The 24895-nt window shown below is 39.3% G+C and overlaps 1 protein-coding gene across 1 annotated transcript in view; it reads right to left on the bottom strand.

Annotated features, from left to right (window-relative positions):
* SLC9A3 (solute carrier family 9 member A3) overlaps positions 1-22702 on the bottom strand; it is a 62479-nt gene extending 39777 nt beyond the window's left edge. The window contains exons 1-5 of the mRNA XM_087714413.1: positions 22611-22702; positions 19594-19623; positions 18071-18159; positions 16844-16945; positions 13838-13966 (exon numbers count right to left, since the gene is read on the bottom strand). Of these exons, the coding sequence (XP_087570539.1) occupies positions 13838-13966; positions 16844-16945; positions 18071-18159; positions 19594-19623; positions 22611-22702 (442 nt within the window). The remainder of the gene's footprint in view (positions 1-13837; positions 13967-16843; positions 16946-18070; positions 18160-19593; positions 19624-22610) is intronic.
* Between the last annotated feature and the right edge of the window lie 2193 nt (positions 22703-24895).

Raw genomic sequence — 24895 nt, 5'->3', positions numbered from 1 at the left:
GTTCAACATTATTTCTTGGCTTCCTGAAGTCAAAGTTCTTCCTGAAGTCAAAATAGGCACTCAGATGGTTCAAAAGATGTTTATATACCCCTCTTTTGTCTGATCTGGATTCAGCTGCTCAGGCAAAATTGGCTGATTGTTCTTCATTTTAAATTCTATTTCAGCAAAAGTTGTTCCAGGGTTGCAGAAATACTATGCTTCTAAGGTCTAACAGGGCACCCTACCTTATATGCTAAATTATGTTCCTGTAAGGCCTAGGGTGGGACGTGGTGGCTCAGTGGCTAAGACGCTGAGCTTGTCGATCAGAAAGGTTGGCAGTTCAGTGGTTGATTCCCTAGCAACACGTAACAGAGTGAACTCCCGTTACTTTCTCAGCTTCTGCTAACCTAGCAGTTCGAAAGCATGTAAAAAATGCAAGTAGAAAAATAGGGGCCACCAAGGTAACAACATTCCACGCGCCTTCAGCATTTTGCCATGCTGACCACATGACCTTGGAGATGTCTTCAGAAGTGCTGGCTCTTTGGTTTTGAAACGGAGATGAGCACCGCCCCCTAGAGTCAGGAACGATTAGCACATTTGTGCGAGGGAACCTTTACCTTTAAGCCCTTACAGGTTCTTTGGGGGAGGTAACTCAGCTCAGTGAAGATTCTAATAGGCTTCTGTTGGCTTTGAGGTTGCAGTGGTAATCCCATTAAGAAAATTTAGGATTATTATTAATAATTATTAATTTAGGATTAAAAAATAGTTGCAAAGATGGGAAGCTCAGATCCCTAGACCTACAATTATTGCAATTTGAGGGAGGGGTTAAATTTGGTTTTTTTCTCTTTTTCTGGCTGGTCAAAGATAACGTTTTAATATTGTGCCTGTTCAAAATGTGAAGGGTGGGAAACCTGCAGTCATCTCACCTTAGGTCAGGTTCACAAAAGGCATCCTATTTCTGATTCCTCTTACAGTTAGGGTGATTAACATTGCAATTACTGTTTAGCCATACTCTTGTAGTCATTGTTGATATCTATTATAGCATTGAAGTCACCAATTAAACATATATCCTCATATTCTATTTCTGTTATTTTTTGGTGGATCTTCTTGTAAAATTCTTTTTTCTTTTTATTTGGGGCGTATATTGCTATGAGAAGAATTTTTCTTGTTCTGTTTCTATTTCTATCATTAAAAACCTCTCCTCTTCATCTGAATTTTTTCCCCCCTATGTATCCATTCTTTGATGTATGTTGCAAATATCAGGAGTTTAGTTGATTGGACACCATTTGTCTGAGATGGTACAAAGACTCCTGCCTTGTACAGCTTTGTGTAGGGTTGAACTAGAAGACCTCCAACGTCCCTTCCAGCCCTATGATTCTAAGATATTGTAGACTTCCTTTATCTTTCCACAGTGTAAGTTTTATCTTATAAGCAGCACTGACACAAAATCTGAGCATAAGATCACACCTCTGTGTGGTTGAGGGAAACATTTCATTGGAAGAACTTGGAGATGAATTACATTTCATGCTCTTAATTATTTTAGCTGAATACATGATAAATTTCTCAAGTGTAGCACCACAGGCTACACATAGCATTTAGTTTTATTAGGTCCTTTTTCAATAAAAATGTTAAGAGGCCAGTAATAAAAGTAAGTGGAATTAGCAGAACAAAATTAAAAATAGTTGCCTTGGGTATACATAAACTCATGTCAGCTGACACTGCAGCTGAAAATAAAACACCACTGAAAAACATTGTCAAGGACACTTAATTCTCTGTTAAAATTCACTTTTTCATTTACAATTTGAAAGTAGAACCAATAATGAACAAATATTTGATACAGTCCTTTTAAAAAGTGTTTAAATTGTGCTTTGTGAGAGGAGAAAAATCAATCTTGTAAGATTCCTCTCTTGAGTTACCCTTTCCCAATATATCATAATTGACCAGCATCAATAAATTGTGCCATCAATTTTTGCACAAAGCTTCTGACATTTCTACCAAAGTTGTTTTTTCTAGACACTTGATCATGTGACAGGGGGGTCAAATGCCTTTTTGTAATCTATCCATGTTACATTCAAGTCGGTCTTCCTTCTCTTGCAGTTTCCAAAATAATTTTGTCAATTAGAAGTTGATCTGTTCATGTGCTGTTTATGTGGTTTCCTTTCTACTTAGGTAGAAGAAGCTTGTTTTCAACTAGATGCTGTTGGACTGCATCTGTAACCATACCTCTTAGCAATGTGAAAGTTTTTTGTAAGCAGGGCAATTGTTCTGTCATTGCCTGGTGCTGCATCTTTTTTTGGATCTTTTATTATCAGTAGTTTTTGCCAGATGTTAGCCACTCTTCAATTCTAGCTCTTTGCAGTATATTTTTAAACTGCTTAGCAACAAGTGAAGATAGATTGAGTTTCAGCCAAAATCCATGCAGTTTATCTTCACGTGTTGTTGATGAATTTTTGGTGTTCTTTTCTCCACCACTTCTGCTGTTGTTACAAGTTCTTCCATTTCAGCTTTCTTTTTTTCTTATCCACTTCATTTAACCAAGCGGCATTCATGTTGTATTTCTTTGGCATATTCCATATCTGTACCAGTGGTGGGTTGCCAATTTCGTTACCACTGTTTTGGGTGTGCTCCTGCATGCAGAAGTATCCGGTGGGTGGGCAGAGCCTCCTGCCGCTGCTACTACTAGTTTGGGCCAAACTGGCAGCAATCTACCTCTGATCTGTACCCAGAACTGCATTGTTTCTTCTTTGTTAGATGATGATTGATTCACTGCAGTTGTTTTATTTATGAATTAGTGAAAAGATTTGTGATTGGATTGAAATAAGAGATTCTGCCTGTAATTTTCAATTTGTGCTGGCTATAGTTGTTACTTGTTTTTGTTTTATTGTTCTTTCTGAGGCAGAGGAGAGTGTGCTTGGTTTCAGAATGAAAATAATTCAATAGGTATGCTAGCTTCCTGTATTGCCAATTCCCCTGATTTGTCTCTACACTTCTGTCAAGGCTTTGATTTTTTTATTTTTGCCTTGAGTAAGCTTTTACAATTCTTCCAATTTTGCTACTGTGAATGATTTGTCACACAATCAGATATTTAGATTTAATTTGGCATTTTAATCCATCTATTGAATCCTTCCCAAGGATTTGGGATAGGCAGATGTGGATGCTTGATGGTGTTAGAGGTTGTGTTGCAAGATGTAAGCTGTTTTGAGTAAAGATGTCTTTTGCAATTGATGGTTGGTGATTTTGTCAATACCAATGGTGTTTAAGTACTGCTCCATTAAGCTAATTGAATTATTGTACAAGAAAAAATGGCCTCAAATTACAAGGAAGTAAATTGCAATTGAATGTCAGCATAACAATACTAATAGTAGTTGTTAAGTGGTGGGAGGACTGCCTCGCAGATACCAGTAGTAGAAAATCCTTCAGTAGAAAATTTTAATCAGAGATGGGATGGCCACCTGCAGGAGGCTGCAATTTATTTATTAGTCCATGTTGAGCTAGATGATCTCCAATTTGTTTTCCTATTTCTTGTGATAGAAGCGGTATTTTCAAACATGGGCATGGCTATTCCAATATATTTTGCCTAATGATGTAAAATCAATTCCATTTTCTCATAGTATGCTGATAGATCTGTCAGTTTATCTCAGTTTAAACTACTTCAAGAAATTTGAAGGAAAAAATGGGGACTTCATTAATTCCTATTGAAGAGATGTAGTATTAACAGTTTTTTCTAAATAGCTTGACTTAGTCAAAATAAAGTGCTCAATAAGCAAATAAATAAAAACAAAAAAAATATCACCACCATACTGTATTGCATAAGAAAGCTTGACTGTTATATCAGAAAACTATCATATAATTTTTTTTATCTCAATCCCAGAAACACACAATAAATAGTTTTATAGAAGTGATATAATATTTGCTGAGCCATAATTATTACAGCATATAATAGAATTTACACTGGTTCTTTTCAGTTTAGAAAGCAATTTAAATGAGTATTTTTTGGGGGGGGGGTTGGCATGAAATAAGATCTGAACTTGAAAGATTATGAACTTTCTTTTTTGCCTCTACCTGGATAATAAGGTAAGATGTCTCAATTGTGGCTACACTAATATTCTGGATTTCTCGACTTAATTTTTAAGAGCAACAAAATATAGTTATATTGTTATATAGGTCTACCTATTGTCAATATCTACCTATTGTCAAAAATGTATGATTGTATAAGATTTGTAAATATCTTAACAGAAAGGATTAAATGACCACTTAGAGAAAGCAGTGGTAAAATATTGAATAACCTAGTGTTTTTCTTTCCTTTCCATAAACCTATGTTAGACTACTGAAGCAAAAATCTGGTTCTTGTCCATGTTCTCATTATTAGAAATAAACCAATCCTCACAACCATGGGGGAGGCAAGACAGTTCCAAGAATGTGATATCTCAGCTCATGTACAGAATAATTGAAACTTTAGATTTTTTTTATCAAGCTTGAGCATATCTGGTGATTTTGAAGATTCTGTCATTGGAACAGGGTAAACTCTCTATTCATACCTTTGTTGGACAGCTTGAGATAAACTTTGCTTTTCCATTCTGTATCAGTCTTGTTGGGATGGACTACTCTGTTTGCAGTTAGTTTTAAACTGCAAAAATGGGATTGAATACAGCAGATTCTAGTTAAACATTAGGGAAAATGGTAATGGTTAACACATAGCTTATGAGCACTTCAAGAACTGATAGGCACTTATAGTAGAATATTTAAATGGAATTGAATAGGTATTTGTCATGGTTATAGTTTTTTGCATCTTGCTCTGAGCATGTGATTCACTAAACTAAAGTAGGTACTAGAGCCTTGTGGGGTCTCTGCTTTTTTGTGAAATTGTTGAGCTCCTTTCTAACCACAGATGCAGGAAACAGATGCAGGGAGTTTGTTTTCTTTCCATTTTGTAGGAAAACCACAAATGGAAAAATCACAAATGGAGAAACTCATATTATCATATGTACTAAAGTAGATTTAATATTGTAAAACAAAATAATTTTTCACCAACCATAAAAACATCAGGAAATTCTGGCCCTATGTTAGTTGCACAGATTTGTCCGAATAGTGCCTGTCATTAAAGGCATGTGTTATTTATTTTTATTTATTTGTTGTGTCAAGTGTGTATTAGATAATAGATATAAGTACATACAAGATTATGAATACATGAAATGGATACGAATAAATGGGGTTGTTAGGACAGAGATGGTAGGCATGTTGGTGCGCTTATGCTCGCCCCTTACAGACATCTTAGGAATGGGGGTGAGGTCAACAGTAGACAGTCTAAGGTAGGGTGACCAGACATCCCGCATCTGGTGGGACAGGCATGACTTTTCATCATTTTTCCCGCATCCCGCCCGGTTCTCAAAAAACCCCGCTTTATTTTGGGGCTCGCTGGCTCCCCCGCCCATCAGCTGCTGCTAGCTCACTCGTTAGTTCCCTCATCTATTTCTAAAAATCTAAGCCAGCCCAGCCTGCCTCTCACTGATTGGCCTGGACTCCAGCCAATCAGTGAGCTGGCTGGGATGGAAAACGTGGCGTGCTTAAAGTTTTCTATCCAAGCCAACTCACTGATTGGCTGGAGTCCGCTTAGCACGCCACATGAGTCGCAGGAGTCTCCATTTCATTTTGCCTTCATGGCCGTTTGCTTTGTTTTGCTGCTTCACTGGTGAGTAAACCAGGAATTAGTAACCTGCGCAGGGTTAGTGAAACAGCTGCCGCCGCCCTCCTCCCCTTCCCTGTGTGCAAGAAAGGCGCCCACTTGCCAAGCGCTGCCGCGCTGGTTCCTTCGCGCCCCTCCCACCCCTCTGCCTCCTCAAACTTCCACGCAAGAGCGGCGGAGGCCGTCGTTTTAAACGAGGCTCCGCTCGCTGCTCATCCTGCTCCGAGCTGGGAAAGGGGCACTTTGGCAGGGCTTCCGCAGCACCCCCAAGGACCATCGCGCGAGGTCGGCGGGGGCGGCTGCTGCTGCTGCTGAGGGCCTTTAGTAACCTGCGCGGGGTTAGTGAAACAGCCACAGCCGCCCTCCTCCCCTTCCCTGTGTGCGAGAAAGGCGCCCGCTCACCAGCCCGCGCCAGCCCACTCACCCTTGGGCTCCGGGGGCAGCACCTTCCCAGCTCCGCTGCTGCCGCACTGCTTCCTTCGTGCCCTGCAGAGTTTTCCCTGTGTCTCCCAGGTCGCGCCCGTCCTGGGTGCGAGAAACTCCGCAAGGCACGAAGGAAGGCGCTGGGGAGGTGCTGCCCCCGGAGCCCAAGGGTGGGTGGGCGGACTGGCGAGCGGGCGCCTTTGTCACCCAGGTTGCACCCATCCTGTGTGCGAGAAAGGCTCCCGCTTGCCAGCCCGCGCCAGCCTGCTCACCCTTGGGCTCCAGGGGCAGCACTTCCCAGCTCCGCCGCTGCCATGCTGCTTCCTTCGCACCCTGCGGAGTTTTCCCTGTGTCTGCCAGGTCGCGCCCGTCCTGTGTGTGAGAAACTCCGCAGTGCGCGAAGGAAGGCACTGGGGAAGTGCTGCCCCGGGAGCCCAAGGGTGGGCGGGCGGACTGGTGCCCGGGCGCCTTTCCCTGTGTCTCCCAGGTTGCGCCCATCCTGTGTGCGAGAAAGGTGCCTGCGTGGCAGCCCGCTCACCCTTGTGCTCCGGGGGCAGCACCTTCCCAGCTCCGCCGCTGCCGCACTGCTTCCTTCACGCCGTGCGGAGTTTTCCCTGTGTCTGCCAGGTCGCGCCCATCCCCTCTCAAAAGGATTTGTCCTGCTTCCTCCTCTTCTTCTTCCTCCACCTCCTCCTCCTCCCCGTCCATGGTGGCAGCCACAGGATGGGGCGGCGGTGAGAGAGAGAGAGAGAGAGAGAGAGAGGGTTCTGTCCCGTGAGGAGATGCCCACCGAGCGGTGGGTCCCCCGCCACCTTCTTTCCCTCATGGTCGCTTCCCTTCTTTCGACTTGTGGTCGCTTCCCACTGCTGGCGGTGCCTCGCTTCTCACCATCCCGCCATCGCCAGGCGCCGCCGTCGCCTCCCCTTCCTCCATCCCTCCCCCTCGGACTCCTCTTCCTGCCCCCACTGCCTCGGCTTGGAAGGGCCGGGAGAGCGAGAGAGAGAGAGAACGGGGGAATCTCTCGGGGCTCGCTGGAGCACTGCTCCTTTCCCAGAACGAGGGTGGTGCGGGGAAGACAATCCACTGGAGGAACCTTCCAAAGTGGAGGTGGCGGCGGCGGCTAGGCGTGCGCTGCTCTTTCCCTCCGCGCCCTGGTCCTCTCCGTTCCCAAGCAGCCCCATCCTCTCCTCCTCCTTCGGTCCTTCCCGTGGCCGCCTCACCAAAATCTCGCTCTCCCTCCCCCCGCTTCGGCTGCTGCTGGCCATCGCCCAGCCGCCGCAGCCACCTCCCCTTCCTCCCTCTCTCCCCCTCGGACTCCTCTTCCTGCCCCTGCTGCCTCGGCTTGGAAGGGCCAGGAGAGCGAGCGAGAGAGAGAGAACGGGGGAATCTCTTGGGGCTCACCAGAGTGCTGCTCCTTTTCCAGAGCAGAGAGAGAGAAGGAAAGAAGGGGGAGAGAAAACTGGGTGCCTGAGCCCTTTCCTCACATCCCTATGCAGTGGGGAAAGAGAGGTCGCTCCCGGTGAAGCATCGCTGCTTCTGCCGCAGCCACCTGAGGCTGAGACAGGATTCGGGGTTTTGACAGATGCCCATTTCCCCCCCCTGTGCGGCTCCCTTCAGGCGGAGAGCCATGTAGATCCCTTCTTCTTTTCCTTCCCCCCTCTCTCCTTCCTTCCTCTCCTTCCCACTCCTTGCAAATGGCGGTGGCGAAATCATAGTGATCTGAAGGGTTTGATGGCTGGCACAATGAAGGTATTCTTCATCTCCTTGACCTCCGCAGCGTCCCCCATTTTCCTCCCCTCCCCTCCCCCACCCGCGGAGCCTCTTCCCCTCCCCTCCCTCCCCTCCCCCTACAAGGGATCTACAACCCATGCGGGAAGTTTGGGGGTGGTTGCATCTTTTCCCTGGCTTCTCTGAGCTTCATTCCTCCCGCTTTCGCTCCTTCAGCTGAAGAATTTTTCTTGTTCTGTTTCTATTTCTATCATTAAAAACCTCTCCTCTTCATCTGAATATTTTTTTTCTATGTATCTGCAGCTGGTATTTTGTATTTTGGATAGAATCTTTTTTTAAATTGTCTTAGACTATTTTAAAAAAGATTCAATACAAAATACCAGCTGCAGTTATTCACTTAAGAACTGTGGCAAGAAAGGTGGTATAATGGGCTTAGTGACCAAAGTTACAATGGCATTGAAAAAAGTGACTGATGATCATTTTTCACACTTAGCGACCATTTTCACACTTATCAACCGTTGCAGCATCCTCATGGTCACACGATCAAAATTTTGATGTTTGGCAACAGTTACAATTTATATTTGTAAATTGTAGTTATGTTGAAATAAAAAAAATATTACAATACTATTTTTGTGTTGTATGAAAATTTTTGTTGCTCCGTATAAAATTTTTAATCAAGCCTCCCCCCCCCCCCCCGGTCAAAGGTGTCCCTCTTTCCAATCTGAAAATCTGGTCACCTTACTTATGTCAGACCAAAGGCAGCATAGTTCTAAGTTGTCTAAACCCAAAATTTCAAGTCAGGTGGCATAAGATGTTCTGTTGTGAGCAGTGGAGTGGAGGACTCTTCTCGTAAAATATCTCTGGACTCGCTCAACTGTATTAATGTCCAATATGCAGTGCGTGTTCAAAACAGATGAGCTGTATTCAAGAATTGGTCTATGAACTTTTATTCCTTGTATGCTCTGATTCGTAGTATAGTATAATCTTTATTGTCATTATACTTAAATACAACGAAATTGGTTCCAAATTGTTACCAAAGAAGAAGCTACCCAGGATTATCTTAACAACTCTTAGTACCTTTTTGGCAATGTTGTTACATTATTATATGTAATCACAAGCCATATGAATGTTTCTCATTGCCAGATTAAATTTTCTCTTCAATTTTGATTTTACTTGGACTTTGACAAGACAACTTGATTGTTGTTCTTTAGCAGTTAGCTAAAGATGGAATTTTTCATTTCCTTTTTAATTCATTTGCAAATATCATTAACTGGGAATATTCTTTTAATGTATTATAAAGTAATATATTAACATAATTATTTGTGGGTTTTTTTCATTGCTTGACAAACAGGAAGGGCTAATAGTCAAATTACAATATAATAACAAGGACAGGTTACAAGTTAAACTATCACTATATAGAAACTAGGAAATGCATTTTTCTGTACTATTACAGTGAATTAAAAGGTGGCAGACAGGCAAATATTTAAGATGCCCTCAGCACTTCTTAAGATACACAGAATAAAAGATGGGGTGGGGGCAAATAAAAGGATTAATTTGCTGAAGTTCAGCAAATGAAATATGAGAGACAAACAACTGGAATAGCTAATTTCTGGATAGATGACTAGGGGGAAAATAGGCTGTGATTGCTTTGAAAGGAAAGTAGTAACATAAGGCAGTATTACTGACCAAGATGGTTTTATATAATTTAAATTCAGTAATAAAAAAGATCAAGGCAGAAAAAAAGAAATTATGTATTGTATTGTTATTGTGATAAAATCATTCTCTTTCAGTTATAAGAAAGTGCATATATACATCCTTGTTTGAAATGAGGGTATCAGAGATTGAAGCCAAGACATTCAACATGCAAAATCTGCATTCTACCTGTGATTTTTCATTGCCTAAATGCTATTACTAAAATCAATTCAATGTCCAAGTGACTCCGAATATGTAACCAAAATTATATAAGAATACAATATTGGGAGATTCAGCCTTGAGTTATGCTCAAAGCAGCGGGGGGGGGGGGAGTACAAGAAATACAAAATGACAATTGGATATGATAAATAAAATGGAATGACTGGATCATTCGATCATCAAATTATTGAGTCACAGGATAAAAAAAACAAGCAATGAATTTTTATTTCTGGAATTCAGGCCAATTATATAGTATATCTATTAATCATCAGTTTTTAATTTCTATCTCATTTATATAGTGTATTAAGCATATAGGTATGCCATCTGGCTATTTGAGAGACCGCCTTCTGCCAATTACCTCCCTGCGTCCCATCAGATCGCACAGGGTAGGCCTCCTCCGAATTCCATCCGCCAGTCAGTGCCGACTGGCGACTACGCGGAGGAGAGCCTTCTCAGTTGCAGCTCCGACGCTATGGAACAATCTCCCCATGGAGATCCGCACCCTCACCACCGTCCAGGCCTTCCGCACGGCCCTCAAGATCTGGCTATCCCGTCAGGCCTGGGGATAGGACTTTACTCTCTCCCCGCCCGAATGCTGAGTGAATGTTGTGCTTTTATTGTTAATTATTTTTTACTCACATTTTCTTTTATATCTTGTCTTGCACTCCCCTCCCTCATTATTGTAAGCCGCCCTGAGTCCCCTCAGGGAAAAGGGCGGCCTATAAGTGTTCAATAAAACTCAAAACTCAAAAACTCATTGCAATAAAAATGATTCTCAATGGCTCACATAGAAAAATACAGTATTAAAAGCTCCCTATAAAAATCAACAACACAAGAAAGGAAATAAGCAGAGAATAGCAACAACAACTTAAATCAAAAGAGGCTGGCCAAAAAATATTGGTTTTTAGGAACCTGCAAAAAACCAGTAGAGATTTCATTTCTGTTAAGGTCAAAACCAGCCCTTCAATTGGAGCCAGAAATGAATTGATAACAAATGCAGAGTCTGAATAGTGATATGTGCCACCAACATTGGTAACCCAAAGTTGCACGTTGTTGCATACACTGGAGACAATTGCAACTGAACAGAAAATTATTAATTTCTGGGAAATATTGAAATGGGAAAAGATATCTCAACAGCATTAAAAAAGATACACAATCACTATCATTACAAGAAATTATAGATCAATCTATGAAATTGGGAAAGGCCTTTGATCCTAATAGCTCCCCAGATGAATAGTTAGAATTTATTCGTTGTTTGTCTGTCTGTCTGCCTTTTCTCCTTACGTTCAAGGTATCACATACAAAGATTTTCCTTCATTTTATCTCCACAACTTCTATCATGGGAGGTAGATTGGACTGACAAAAAGTGATTAGGTTGATGGGGCACATAGCTGAGGGTACCAAAGAACCAAGTTTTACCAGTTCTCAGAATACAGGGTTAAACTTTATGCTACATTGACTTTTATATAAGTTTGTCCATACACAATGTTGTTTGGCTAACATTGTAGACATGACTATCTATTGTACACTCTCTGCTTCTTTTATAATATTTCAGATTAGCACATTCTATAACATGCATTGTTATTATGTATATCATTGCAATCCAAAAAAATGGGGTTCATTTATAGGGATTATGAAGTGCATTTAACCTGCTCTGTGGTAAAAGAAATTCTGTGAGCTATACATGGACAAGATGGCCTACCTAAGAGCTTAATTTAGCTCATGTGTATTTGGCTGCCAGGGTCTCCTAGAAAAGTTGTGTCATAACTCAAACCACAGAGGGCAATTTCTATCCTCTCCAAATATTTAATTTCAAACTCAGAACACTGTTTGCCAATCCTGGGTCCTCTCTTCCTTGGAACTATCAATTCAGATTCCAAGTCTTGAGAGTAAACAAATTTATAGACAAATATTTGGATTTTAATGCAAGCTTAAAATAAAAGCAAAAAGTTTCAGTAAACTTAAGTTATAGAGTATAATTGGCACACTTACATTGTCAGATGGATATTTAAACATAAAACAAACCTTAGGGGAAATAGGAGGATGTATGTAAGAAATGTATATGGCAATAATTATATTCAATTATATTTACATTATAGGCACTTGGGAATCCTTTAATTTCAAACATAGGTTTCTATGCACTCTCTGTAATGGTGTGTGTGTGTTTGTGTGTTCATATTATTACTGTATTGATATATTTACAAAAACATTTTGCTTACAGGTTTAGACCCAGATACATATATATCAAGGTAGTCAAATATTACATAGTGTTCTGCAGGATCAGAAAAGATTAATGGTTATTGTGATAACTTTCCTTATTTCTTTTAAATATGGAATAGTTTGTGATTTTAAATTCATATGATCTGCTTGTTGTGAATAATAAAATAAATTATGCTGGGTATGGGCATTAATTCACTGAGTCTAGAGGCAGGAAACCCCTTTAAAAGTTACAGTCCATACTCTTAGTTAGTTAGTTAGTTAGTTAGTTAGTTAGTTAGTTAGTTAGTTAGTTAGTTTCTCACTCATGTACAAGATAACAGGAATAAGAATAAGCATGAATAAGAACACAGGAAATGGATACAAATAAATGGGGACAGGGACGTTAGGCATACTGGAGCACTTATGCATGCCCCCTACTCTAGACTCTATATTTTCTATATTATATAATATAGAGTATTATAAAGTATATAATATACTCTAAATTTTGTTTCTCTCCCCTTTTTTATTAGGCTATAATACATCTACTTTCAGGACAGGGAAAAGTTCACAAACAAAAAGAGAAATCAAATTGACAAATATTGATAGGTTTGTTTTTTTTTTGCTAATTTTAAGAACTGTTATGGTGAGAACTTTTAAGTCTGTAAAAATGTAGTTACAGGTACATTTGGTCTAATGGACATAGAATGCTGACTTCAGGCATAGCCCAATAATGCCTATTCTGATTAGTGATGATTCTTAGATCATGAGATTTTGTTATCCATTCTCATTACCCATTCTTTTGAGTAAAGTAATTTGATTGGAATTGATGAAATTAATTTATAAATATGAATGTACTTTTAAGTATGTATGCTTTCTTCTACTCCATACCTTTCTCTTTTTTCCATATATTAAAGCAATATAGATAGATCAGGGAAAGGGAACAGTTTACTGATTTCCAAATCTTTCAGTATACCCATAATAAATGTTTTACTCAGCTGAAATAAAGCTTAAACACTGAGATTTAAAATTAATCTGCAACTTCAGAATATTCTTAGACTTTCCCTCTTTTTGTGCTTTTTGCATTGTTTTAATTTTAATAAACAAAGTAGATCTGCAAAGCTAGAAATTTGTTCTTCTCTGATGTACAGTAATCCAGTTGTATTATTAATGTATGCAAAAATACCTCCATCCAATTCACTACATACGTTGTGATGCCTATAAATTGTATGAGCTATCATTATTCCATCCTTTTTTAAAAAAATGGAATGATCCCTGATAAAGTACCAGAAATCGTCTTTTTCCAAATTTTATTTTGAGGTAATTTTTTAATTTCAAGCTCCTACAATTCTGGAACAGGTGCTTTATAGAGTAGAAAAATGGTTCTAAATAATTGCAACTATTGCAGTTCTCCATATATAGAAAACTAGATATTTGCACTTCTCCAGTTTAGACAAGATATGATTTGATCTCACAATCCTAATAATGCCCAGTTATCTTTGTTTCTAGGATCTTTTCAGAAATACAGTACAGCATGGAAAGTACAGTACAGCATGGAAGCATAGAAGATGCCTAGATGGTTCATAGTGCTGTTAATCAAAGAAAATTATGCAACTAATCCATCTTTTTCTCCGTAATTGTTCAGAAAAATCATATGCCATTTGTAGAGAGAGAAAAATAGCAGAGAATAAAACTAATGGGAAAGTATAATCTGAAACCATTCCTAGGTTCAATGCCTAAAATAAATATTTGAGCAACAAGCACAATTGTATTTTGAGTTGAAATAAATAACTGGTAAAACACCCAATTCAATACACAAACAGTAAAAGTTATTAAAAATAAAGCATTAGCCAAAACCTGTATAAAAAACTAATCTGTGTAGGTAAAAGGGTGCACAAAGAAGAATCTCAGACTTACAAATTTTGGCCAGACTGGCCACGAGAATCCAGAGAGCAATAATATAAGGATCCTGGACATGATGCCATTTGAAAGTGACGATTTGGTAACTTTCATTTGTATGTTTTAGAGTGCTGCTTTCCATCTCTGCTGCAACAGGAAAAAGGAAAAAAACCAAGAAAATCCCCCAAACTTGCACTGTGCCCATCATAGCAGTCTCTAAATAATAGGTTTTCAAATTGCTGAATATCTGCAAAGATTGCTTGCTGTCTTCATTGGCTGAAGTGGATCCCTGAACAGGGAAAACTGGATGAGAGTCTGGATCTGATAAATTTCCAAAGGTGAAAGGCTGCTGCTGCTGCTGCTGCTGCTGCTGCTGCTGCTACTGCTGCTGCTGCTGCTACTGCTGCTGCTATTAGGTATCAACAGTATTACATATGCTTGTGCAGCTGTATATAACCAACAGGGGTCAGCCATGCCATAGTTGCAGCTGCCTTTATACATTTGCCTTCATTACCTGTGCTTTGGGGCGGAGGTTTCTTGACAAATCTGTTCTGATCAACTCTGACTATAATTTTTCCATTTGAGAAACATCAATGGCAAATCTTGAGGAGTTACAGCAATGTTAATGTGAGAAAGCTTGCAGATATTTGAATGGTTACACTTTGTTCTGGTATTTTGTGTGTGTTATGAGAAACACAACTACAAACCATCTGCCTCAAAAACAGCACACTTACAGCAGCAGCAGAATCACTGATTTAGAGAACATAAGACATAGCAAGGAAAAGCATTGGTTCAATATAAGAATTTCTCTTTTATCAGAGAAAAATAATTCCAATGGTATGTAGGTGTAAAGAGAAACCAGTGGACTTGATCCCTTAAAAATAGACTCCTTTCTTTACAAGTAGGGCTTGTAAAGAACTCAGTATCTCTTACTGGAAAAACAGCCTGCCTGAGCCTATTATCAAGACTAATAACCTCCTGCACAAGCAATTTAGATTTGCGTTGGAGTTCAAACAACCACTTATCTATTAGGTGATTAGGGAGAAAAAGCTTGAGGGAAAACAGACTCATAGATAAATGTTTGGGTCATAATGAGTGCCTTGCAGGCTTGAAATAGTAGCAAATTGTTTGAACTTACTGTAAGTCTAGGCATTTGAATACAATTAGCACACTGAATGAATGTTTAAACATAAAACAAATCTTGGGAGAAATAGGAGGCTTGCTTGCCTCATAGCTAAGGAAGCATTGGATTTAAATTGTTAAATATTCAGTTGTAGCTGTAAATATAAAGTTGTAGTTTTATCTAACACATATCAGATAGGCAGATTTCCCAATAATTATACTCACCCAGGGTGTTCGGGCATCCCTTTTTCAAAACTAACCTTCTCTGAGGTCTTGTGTGTGATCTGTTACTTGCAGCATTGCGACCCTGTAAGCATTTATTGAGAACATGAATGCAAAACATGAATGTACTTCAATAGGCCTCCAACTCACCATGAAGAAAACCTCCATCTGCAGTTTCTTCCTCCATTGCAAGTGGGTTTTTCCTTCTCTTTCCAGCAGCACCGGCTGTGCTATGTGGTCAGCATGTGGCAAATCTTCTCAAGGCAAGATTGTCTTATTCTGATTACTGCTTGAGGCTATTGCAAGTATACTTATCCTGGCCATTTGGGCTGTTTCCTTTTGGCATTGGTAGAGTCAATGGCCATTTAAAAACATTCATTGCTGGACCTCTACAATACTAGATCTATCAGGAATCAGCACCTCCCACACAAAAACTACCAACCATCCTCCATAGTTTAGGCATGGTGCAGGAGCATTCCTGACAAGTTTCACTGCTGTACAGGCATACCATTGATTTAAATGTATTTCTGCAACTTCAGTGCTGCAGTTCCAAAGTCATTGGGGTACAGCAATTCTTCCCCTAATCTTCAGCATTGCATCAGGAAAGCTATAGAGGGTTACTTTAAAGCAGGGTTGTCAAGCTTGTGTCGTCATCACGTGATGTATTGTGACTTTTTCCCCCTTCGTTAAACTGGGAGTAGGGCTGGCCAGCATGTGGCGCATCTCATGAGTTTGACAGCCCTCCTTTAAAGTGAGATAATTCACTCCACTGCCTGCTCTACTCTTAGCAGAGGGATGAAAAGTGTTAGCAGAGCTGTATCTCTCAAGTACAGCCTCTGCCTAGAATGGATAAAAAGATCCACTTCCCCCTTTCTCCTGCTTTACTTTAATTGGCAACTTGACTATGGAGGCATGGGGAGAGGGAAATGTATGTGGGACAAAAATGGCAGTAAATTCTACCTGGACTAGGGAAGAACTGGGGAAAGATTTCTAGGAGTTATACTTGGTTTTGGAATTTCTAGCTCAGGGGTGTCAAACTCAACGCCTGCGGGCCAGATCTGGCCCCTGGGGTCCTTAGATCTGGTCCACAGGGACCAGATCTTGGAAACAAAGAAAGACTTGCCACAGTGCCTCTGCCACCGAAAATTGATTAACTAAGAAATGTAACTTATTTCCAGGCAGTAATCTTTATATTGTATTTTAAATCAATAGGAGAGGTGGTTTGGTCTAGCAATTAAGGTGCTGGCCTAGAAATCAGGAAATAGTAATCCCACCTGAAGCATAAAAGTTACCTGGGGGACTTTTTCTCTTAGTACAATGCCCCATGTCACAGGGTTGTTGCTGTGAAGGAAAATAGGAGGAAGGAGTATTATGTATGTTTGCTGCCTTGAGTTATTATAAAATAATAAAGGTGGGATAAAATCATATAAACAAACAAATAATAAACAAATCTGCCAGAAATGAATTGAATATAAAAAGCTAATTGCAAAGTACAAGCAGGATTTTTTTTTGGGGGGGGGGGAGAAGTCACAAACCAGAGAGGATATAATGAAAGCATCATTTAATACAGAAAATAACAGTCAAATTGTACTTTTTAATATAAATGATTAATAAAAGGGATGCAAATTAAACACAAAAAGTCAACTATATAAAACCCATTAGGCAAGAACAAGTATATACCACATTTCTCAAGATTCTTCTTTCCATTTAGGTCCATAGTCATCTTAGATTCATCTTGGGCCATTCCTAGTTGCTCTTGTTCAAATCTGGGGATTTTGCTACCTAAGAACCAGCAAAAAATATTGGTTCTTTGGCAGCACAATCAGATTGCTCACGCAGTATTTCATCCCTTTCTGTTCTGCCCAGGTAGCCAATCATTCAGAGTTGTTGCTCTGAATGTAAGTTAGCCTGCAATAAGGGATTTTTCATCCAAAATCTAATTGTAGGTGGGAAGGTCGATTTGGTATATATAGTATTATTAAGACCTGGCTAGGCAGGACATTCCTGTCAGAAATAGGCACTCTTGAATTTGAATGTAGAATCAGCTGTGCTCCCAGAGCAAGACTAGTGGGATGACTAGTCATCCATGACATCCATTATGGCTTTTGGAGGCATTGCCCTGCAGATAATTGCTTGTAAAACCCTGATAGCAATATCAGATAGTAAAAATTAGATCAGGTTGTTGTGACTATTATACCTGCTTCCCTGCTACATAGTAAGCGTCCTTACTGAAAGCTACTTATGGCTGGATTGGTACTGGACTTCCCCAGTTGTATGCTCTGGGAGACTTTAATCTGGCTTCCATGGGTATAGAATGGTCCATAGATACTGCAAAATCATAGTCTAACCCATATTATTGAAGGCCTAACTTAGAGTGGTAATCACCTGTTAGACCTGTTTTATGCCTCAAGGCACCTAGAACATGATTTGAAGTTTGGGAATGTTGCTATTAACATCTTGTCATGATCAGATAACTTTCTATAGCTTTGGAGTTCTTGGCAGATCAGAATTCCCCAACCTTTTCAGCTTTGTGGTCCAGTGGGAGGAGGGGGAATAGTTCTGCATGATCAATGGGAAAGTGTGTGTGCATGGGCAGCTACTTTTGAGCAAGTGGCAGGCATATGCAACTGCCATTTGCACAAATGGAGCACACACGTGTGTGCACGCACACACACACACCTGCTGCTTACGTTAGTGGGAATGCATGTCCGCATGCACACGCCTGCCAATTCCGTGGCCTGATTCGGAAAGGCTCAAGGCCCGGTAGAGGGTACGACTCAGGATTTGGGCACCCCTGCTGTATGTGTTCCATGCTGTATGGAAGTAAGACTTATTTTGATAAGTCTGCCCCAGCACTTACTGTATGGATTGTGAAAGATTTGTATGGGTTGACTAAAGCTGCAATACTCTCCAAATAGAAGAAAGTGATAGTCTTGGATTTATTGGCATCTCTGTTGGCTCCTTTGGTCATAATCCTGAGTGCTCCTTGAAACACTCTAGGAGAGAAAACATCTTAGAATGCCAAATAGAAGAGTGGATCCCATTGAGCCTATTGCATTAGTGTATTAGAATTATTGTATTTTTACACTCACTGCAAATAGCTTCATCTCTGTTTAAAGTGATCCTTCTGACTAGGGAGAATAAAGAATATATTTGTAGGACAGGTGTGAGAATTATATGAAGAAGGTTGCTGAATTGGAATCCAATTGCATTGGATTTAAATTCAGCAGTTCCAACCTTTCTGACATCAGGGACACAAAATGGTATAAATTGAGAAAGAGGTTGAACATCTATCACTGAATATTTTAAGTCAAAGTTGGGCGCCCATCTTTTGAGAATCCTTTAATCTGAATTGTTGCTTGGAATTGATGATTTAAACATCAATTCCAACTTCAAAGCACTATGCAAAAATCATTTAAAAAGAGTAAATTAATCAAAGCTGATTTTAATATTTTCTATGATATAATTTTAACTATTGTAATTTATTTTAGTTCATTATTTTTTTGCTGTTTTTGACAGTTACAATTTATTATGAAGACTGGATATAGGTGATACAATAAATAAATAGATAAATACTCAATTCATTTTTATTTGCAATCTTCCATTCGTTGAGCATTGCCAATTAATATTATTTTGAGCACAGCATGCATTCTTGCATGAGTTGTTCCTAAAAAACCACAGAAATAAAGTTTGAAAAAGGAAAAAAAGAGAAATGATTGCAAAAAACACCTTGCAAATATACTGCTATGAAATGGAGAATAAGTGGCAATGATATTTCTTATCCAGTATAATCAGTAAATTGTAGAAGCTATCTGAAGTGGGGCATGAGAAATAGGGCTTGACCATCAGCCTTGAATCCTTTTTCAATTGTTGATGAAATTTGAATGGGAGCTTAAATAAAGGACAGATATCTCTATTCCCTGCAGCAAACTTCTTTTTCTTCTTAAAAAAGGCATATACATAGCACCTAAGGCTACCTCTTGTCTCTTTCCATATCCTTTCTCTAGAGGCTTATTTACTGAATGTATTGTAAAGGTGATGTTAACAAACCTGCTGTGCAGCAATTCTTGACAAATTAACATGAAAGATAATCTTGCCTCTATGCTACCTGAATAGATTCCATAGAGTTTATAATACTATTAATATATACTTTACTAACTTTATTTTAGTGATCACTGTAAAATGGATTAGTTTGGTCCAAATGACTAACATGGGACCCAGAGCAATGAACAATAAATTCATGTTCCTTCTGGCATTTCAGTGAGGAAATTGTTGAGTTCCTAATGCAGTTTAATTTTTAAAAAGTGCTTGTCTTCACAGCACATAACAATGAAAACAAAAATATGTGGAAAACTATTTCTTTCTTCTTATTCATACTGGGACAAAAGATATTGAAGATTATTGAAGGCTTAACTTAGAGGGGTAGTTACCTGTTAGACCTGTTTTTTGTCTCAAGGCACCTAGAACATGATTTGAAGTTTGGGAATATTGCTATTAGCATCTTTGTTAAGGTAAGATAACTTTCTATTAGCGTTGAAGTTCTCTGTAGGTCAGAGTTCCCCAATCTTTTCAGCTTTGTGGACTGGCAGAGGGGGGGGGATGGTTCCGCACACAGGATGACCAAGCATGCATGGGCCCAACTCCATTTGTGGAAGCGATGGGCACATGCGACTGCCTTTCATCTAAAAAGGAGCACACATGCACTGGGTCGCCTGCTGCTTACATGAATGGGGATGCATGTGCGCATGCACGCACCCACCATTTCCATGGCTCGATTCTGAAAAGGTCAAGGCCCAGTAGTGGTCTGTGACCTGGATGTTGGGGATCCTTGTATATGTGTTCCTTGCTGTGAGGAAGTAAGAACTATTTTGATAAGTCTGTCCCAGCACTTACTGTATGGTTATGGATTGTGAAAGATTTTTATGGGTTGACTGAAGTTTCAATGCTCTCCAAAGAGGGGAATGTGATGGCATGTGTGTGGACTCTTTTTGTCATAATTGTGAGTGTTCCTGTAGGATTATCACTCTAGGAGATGAAACATCTTAGAATGCGAAATGAAGAGAAGATCCAATTGAGCCTATATTAAAAATTATTATTGCATTACAGTATAATAATTATTGTAATTATTTTTTCACTCACTGCAAATAACGTTTCTGTTTAAGATGATCCTTTTGGGTAGGGAGAACAAAGGATATATTTGTAGGACAGATGTGCGAATTATCTGAAGAATGTTACCGAATTGGAATCCAACTGCATTGGATTTAAATTTATTGTTTCCCAACCTTTCTAGCATCTGGGACCCATTTCTGAACAAAAAAATTATTCCATGGACTATGCGGGGCAGGGGGAATTGTTTCATGCACAGTTTAGATCCTGCACATGGGTAGATGAAGCTTCACTGTCTTGCCCACTGCTTGTGCAGCCTGGTTCTTAACAGGTCAAGAACTGATACCAATCCACAGCCTGGAATTGATGATTTTTGACTGAGAATTTACTGAGTCATGATCGCTAGAGGTTTATTTGTTTGTCCCTTAGGTTTGAGCAAGTGGACAGAATTATTGGAATATTAAATGGTCACATATGTATTTAATGCATGTTCTGTTGTTTAGTTAAAGCCTCCTGGAAGATGACCTAGGATGGGATCCATATGATTGTGAATGCATCCTTAAGGGAATAGGTGTTATATGTGTTAGGTGTTAAACCAACCTTAAATAAAGCAGCCATTTGTCCCTTCCTCAAGAAACCATTACTGGATTTAACAATATATACCCATAATATAAAAAAATTACAATCTATTAAAATATAAAATTGTACTAATGCAGATCTGCATTATCCGAATTTGCACTATTGAAAATTATAATTAAAGGTAAAATACTGTAATTAATTCATGCTTGACAGAAATAGCAATGAAAAATGTAACATAAATATAATAACAGAGTTGGAAGGGATCTTGATGGTCTTCTAGTCCGACCCCTTGTTCAAGGAGGAGATCTTATACCATTTCAGATAAATGGATATCCAGCCTCTTTTTAAAAGCCTCCAGTGATGGAGCACCCACAACTCCTGAAGGCAAGCTGTTCCACTGGTTAATTGTTCTCACTGTTAGGAAGTTTCTCCTTAATTCTAGATCATTTATCTCCTTCAATAGTTTCCATCTATTGTTTATTGTTTCCACTCTCAGAAAATTTCAGGCTACTTCTATATTGGTTCTCTCCTTGATTAGTTTCCATCTGTTGTTTCTCATCTTGCCTTCTGTTGCTTTGGAAAATAGGTTGATCCCCTCTTTTTGTGGCAGCAGCTCAAATATTGGAACACTACTATCATGTTGCCCCTAGTCCTTCTTTTCACTAAACTAGTAAAGATAAAGGTAGAGGTTCACACACACATGCGTGGTAGTCGTTTCTGGCTCTAGGGGCGGTGCTCATATCTGTTTCTAAGCCAAAGAGCCAGCACTGTCCAAAGATGTCTCTGTGGTTATGTGGCCGGCATGACTCAACGCCGAAGGTGCACAGAGTGCTGTTACCTTTCCACCAAGTGGTTCCTATTTTTCTACTTGCATTTTTTACATGCTTTCAAACTGCTAGGTTGGCAAAAGCTGGGACAGGTAACGGGAGCTCACTCCATTAAGCAGCGCTAGGAATTCAAACCACTGAACTGCTGACCTTCTGATCGACAAACTCAGCATCTTAGCCACTGAGCCATCACATGTATGTCATTAAACTAGACATTCTCAATTCCTTCAACTGTTCTTCATATGTTTCAACCTCTACCCTTCTAATAGTCTTTGTTGCCCTTCTCTGCACTCTTTCCAGAGGCTCAACATTTTAAAATATTGTTGTGACCAAAACTGGATGCAGTATTCCAAGTGTGGCCTTACCAAGGCCTTTTAAAGTGGTACTAACAGTTCATGTGATCTTGATTGTATCCCTCTGTTAATGCAGCCTAGAATTGCATTGGCGTTTTTGGCAGTTGCAGCACATTGCTAACTCATATTTAAGTGATCGTCTACTAGGATCCCTTGTGCAGCTATTGCTATTGAGCCAAGTTTTATTTACTCTGTACCTGTACATTTGTTTTTTTCTTGCCTAAGAAAAAACATAGTTTTTTTCTATGTTAAATTTCATTTTGTTAGATAGGACCCAAGTCTATTGAGATCCCTCTGGATCTTGAGCCTATCATCTGTGATTTTGGCTATTCCTGCCAGCTTGGTGTCATCTGCAAATTTGATAGATTCACCTTCTATTCTTTCCTCTAAATCATTTATGAAGCTATTGAAGAGTATTGGGACAGGATCTTGGGGTACCCAAGCTTACTTGGGTAAGCCCACTGCTTATTTCCCTCCATGTAGATGTAATTCCATTAAGGACTACCATTTAGTGCAGTTTGTCAGGCGATTAAAAATTCATCTGATGGTAATGCTGTCTATCCTAATATTTTTTAAACTTACCAAGAAGGTTGGGGGTCTACTTTGTCAAAAATCTTACTGAAATCCAAGTAGACTATGTCTACAGCATTTTGTTGATCCACTAATTTAGTCATCTTGTCAAAGAATAGATAAGATTTATTTACTATAATCTTTTTTTGAGAAACCCGTGTTGGCTTCTTTACTTAACTTTGCTTGCTTTTAGGTGTTCAAAAACCTATTGCTTTATTATCTTTTCTAGGATCTTCCCAGGTATTGTTGTCAGGCTGGTTGGTCTGTAATTTCCTGGATCTGGTTTTTTCTCTCCTTTTTTGAACACGGGAAGCACATCACCTTTTTTCCAGTCCTTTGATAGTTCCCGTGGTACATGATCTTTGAAAGATATGATCCAATGGTTCCAAGAACACGTCTGCCAGGTCCTTTAGAGCTTTAATTCTTCAGATCCTGGTGATCTGAACTCATCTAGAGTGGACAGATGTTCTCTTAACATTTTCTTGTCTATTTTAATTTAAATTCCTAGTCTGTCTTTATGGTTATATTTTTTTGGCAGGCTGGGCTAGTGTTTCTTTTTATGTGAAGACACATTGAAAGAAAGAAGTAAGCAACTCTGTTTTCACCATGCTGCCTGTCTTCCTTGTCATCTTCTCCAAGAGGAGAAGTGGACCAATTGTTTCTTTGACTTTTTCCTTAAATTTTATATGTTGAAAGAGAGTTTTTAAAATTATTTTTGTTATTTGTTGCAGGACTTAGTTTATTTTGAGCCTTAGCTTTCCTGACCATCTTTGCATATTTGGGTTTTATACTCCTATTCAGCTTTAATTATTTGACCTCCTTTCCATTTTTTTAATGCTTATCCTTTTGTCTTTCAGTTTATTGGAAAGTTCTTTGTGCAACTATGCTGGTTTCTTCTTGGATTTCTTATTTTTTCTTTTTAGTGGTACTGTGCTGGACTGGGCTTTTATAATAATATTTTTTTAGAGTTCTCAAAGAGTTGTTTTCTCCATTAAAATTATCATCCATGGAATGGATGAAATCCATGAAATAGAACAAACCCATTATATCTCATTCTTTATGCTATACTTTTAAAATCTGAATAAATCTTCCTTTTGTCAATTTTGTTAACAGTACTTCTTAAAACAATTAAAAGTCACAAAAATGGCAGGCAGCAGCATATAGACATGTGAAGTGGGAATGATATTTCTTATCCAGTATAATCAGTAAATTGTAGAAGCTATCTGAAATGGGGCATGAGAAATCAGGCTTGACCATCAGCCTTGAATCCTTTTTCAATTGTTGATGAAATTTGAATGGGAGCTTAAATAAAGGACAGATATCTCTATTCCCTGCAGCAAACTTCTTTTTCTTCTTAAAAAAGGCATATGCATAGCACCTAAGGCTACCTCTTGTCTCTTTCCATATCCTTTCTCTAGAGGTTTATTTACTGAATGTATTGTAAAGGTGATGTTAACAAACCTGCTGTGCAGCAATTCTTGACAAATTAACATGAAAGATAATCTTGCCTCTATGCTACCTGAATAAGATTCCATAGAGTTTATAATACTATTAATATATACTTTAGTAACTTTATTTTAGTGATCACTGTAAAATGGATTAGTTCGGTCCAAATGACTAACATCCAGAGCAATGAACAATAAATTCATGTTCCTTCTGGCATTTCAGTGCGGAAATGGTTGAGTTCCTAATGCAGTTTAATTTTTAAAAAGTGCTTGTCTTGACAACACATAACAATGAAAACAAAAATATGTGGAAAACTATTTCTTTCTTCTTATTCATACTGGGACAAATGATATTGACGATTATTGAAGGCTTAACTTAGAGTGGTAGTTACCTGTTAGACCTGGTTTTTGTCTCAAGGCACCTAGAACATGCTTTGAAGTTTGGGAATATTGCTATTAGCATCTTTGTTAAGGTAAGATAACTTTCTATTAGCGTTGAAGTTCTCTGTAGGTCAGAGTTCCCCAACCTTTTCAGCTTTGTGGACTGGCAGAGGGGGGGGGGATGGTTCCGCACACAGGATGACCAAGCATGCATGGGCCCAACTCCATTTGTGGAAGCGATGGGCACATGCGACTGCCTTTCATCTAAAAAGGGCACACATGCACTGGGTTGCCTGCTGCTTACATGAATGGGGATGCACTAGAAAACCGCCCTTTCAACTCTGTTATTCTGTTATTCATCCATTCTGTCATCTGTTATGATTAAATCTTTTTCATAAAATTAGTTTTCAATACTCAAGCAAAGATCCTTCTCTTTCAAATCTGTTAATAACAAATTAGATGCCACGCCAC

Source organism: Thamnophis sirtalis, unplaced genomic scaffold (assembly GCF_051295495.1).
Source record: "Thamnophis sirtalis isolate CommonGarterSnake01/CBP01778 unplaced genomic scaffold, rThaSir2_p1.2 scaffold_4, whole genome shotgun sequence".
In the NCBI taxonomy this organism is placed as follows: domain Eukaryota; kingdom Metazoa; phylum Chordata; class Lepidosauria; order Squamata; family Natricidae; genus Thamnophis; species Thamnophis sirtalis.
This window is presented reverse-complemented; position numbering and strand designations above follow the sequence as displayed.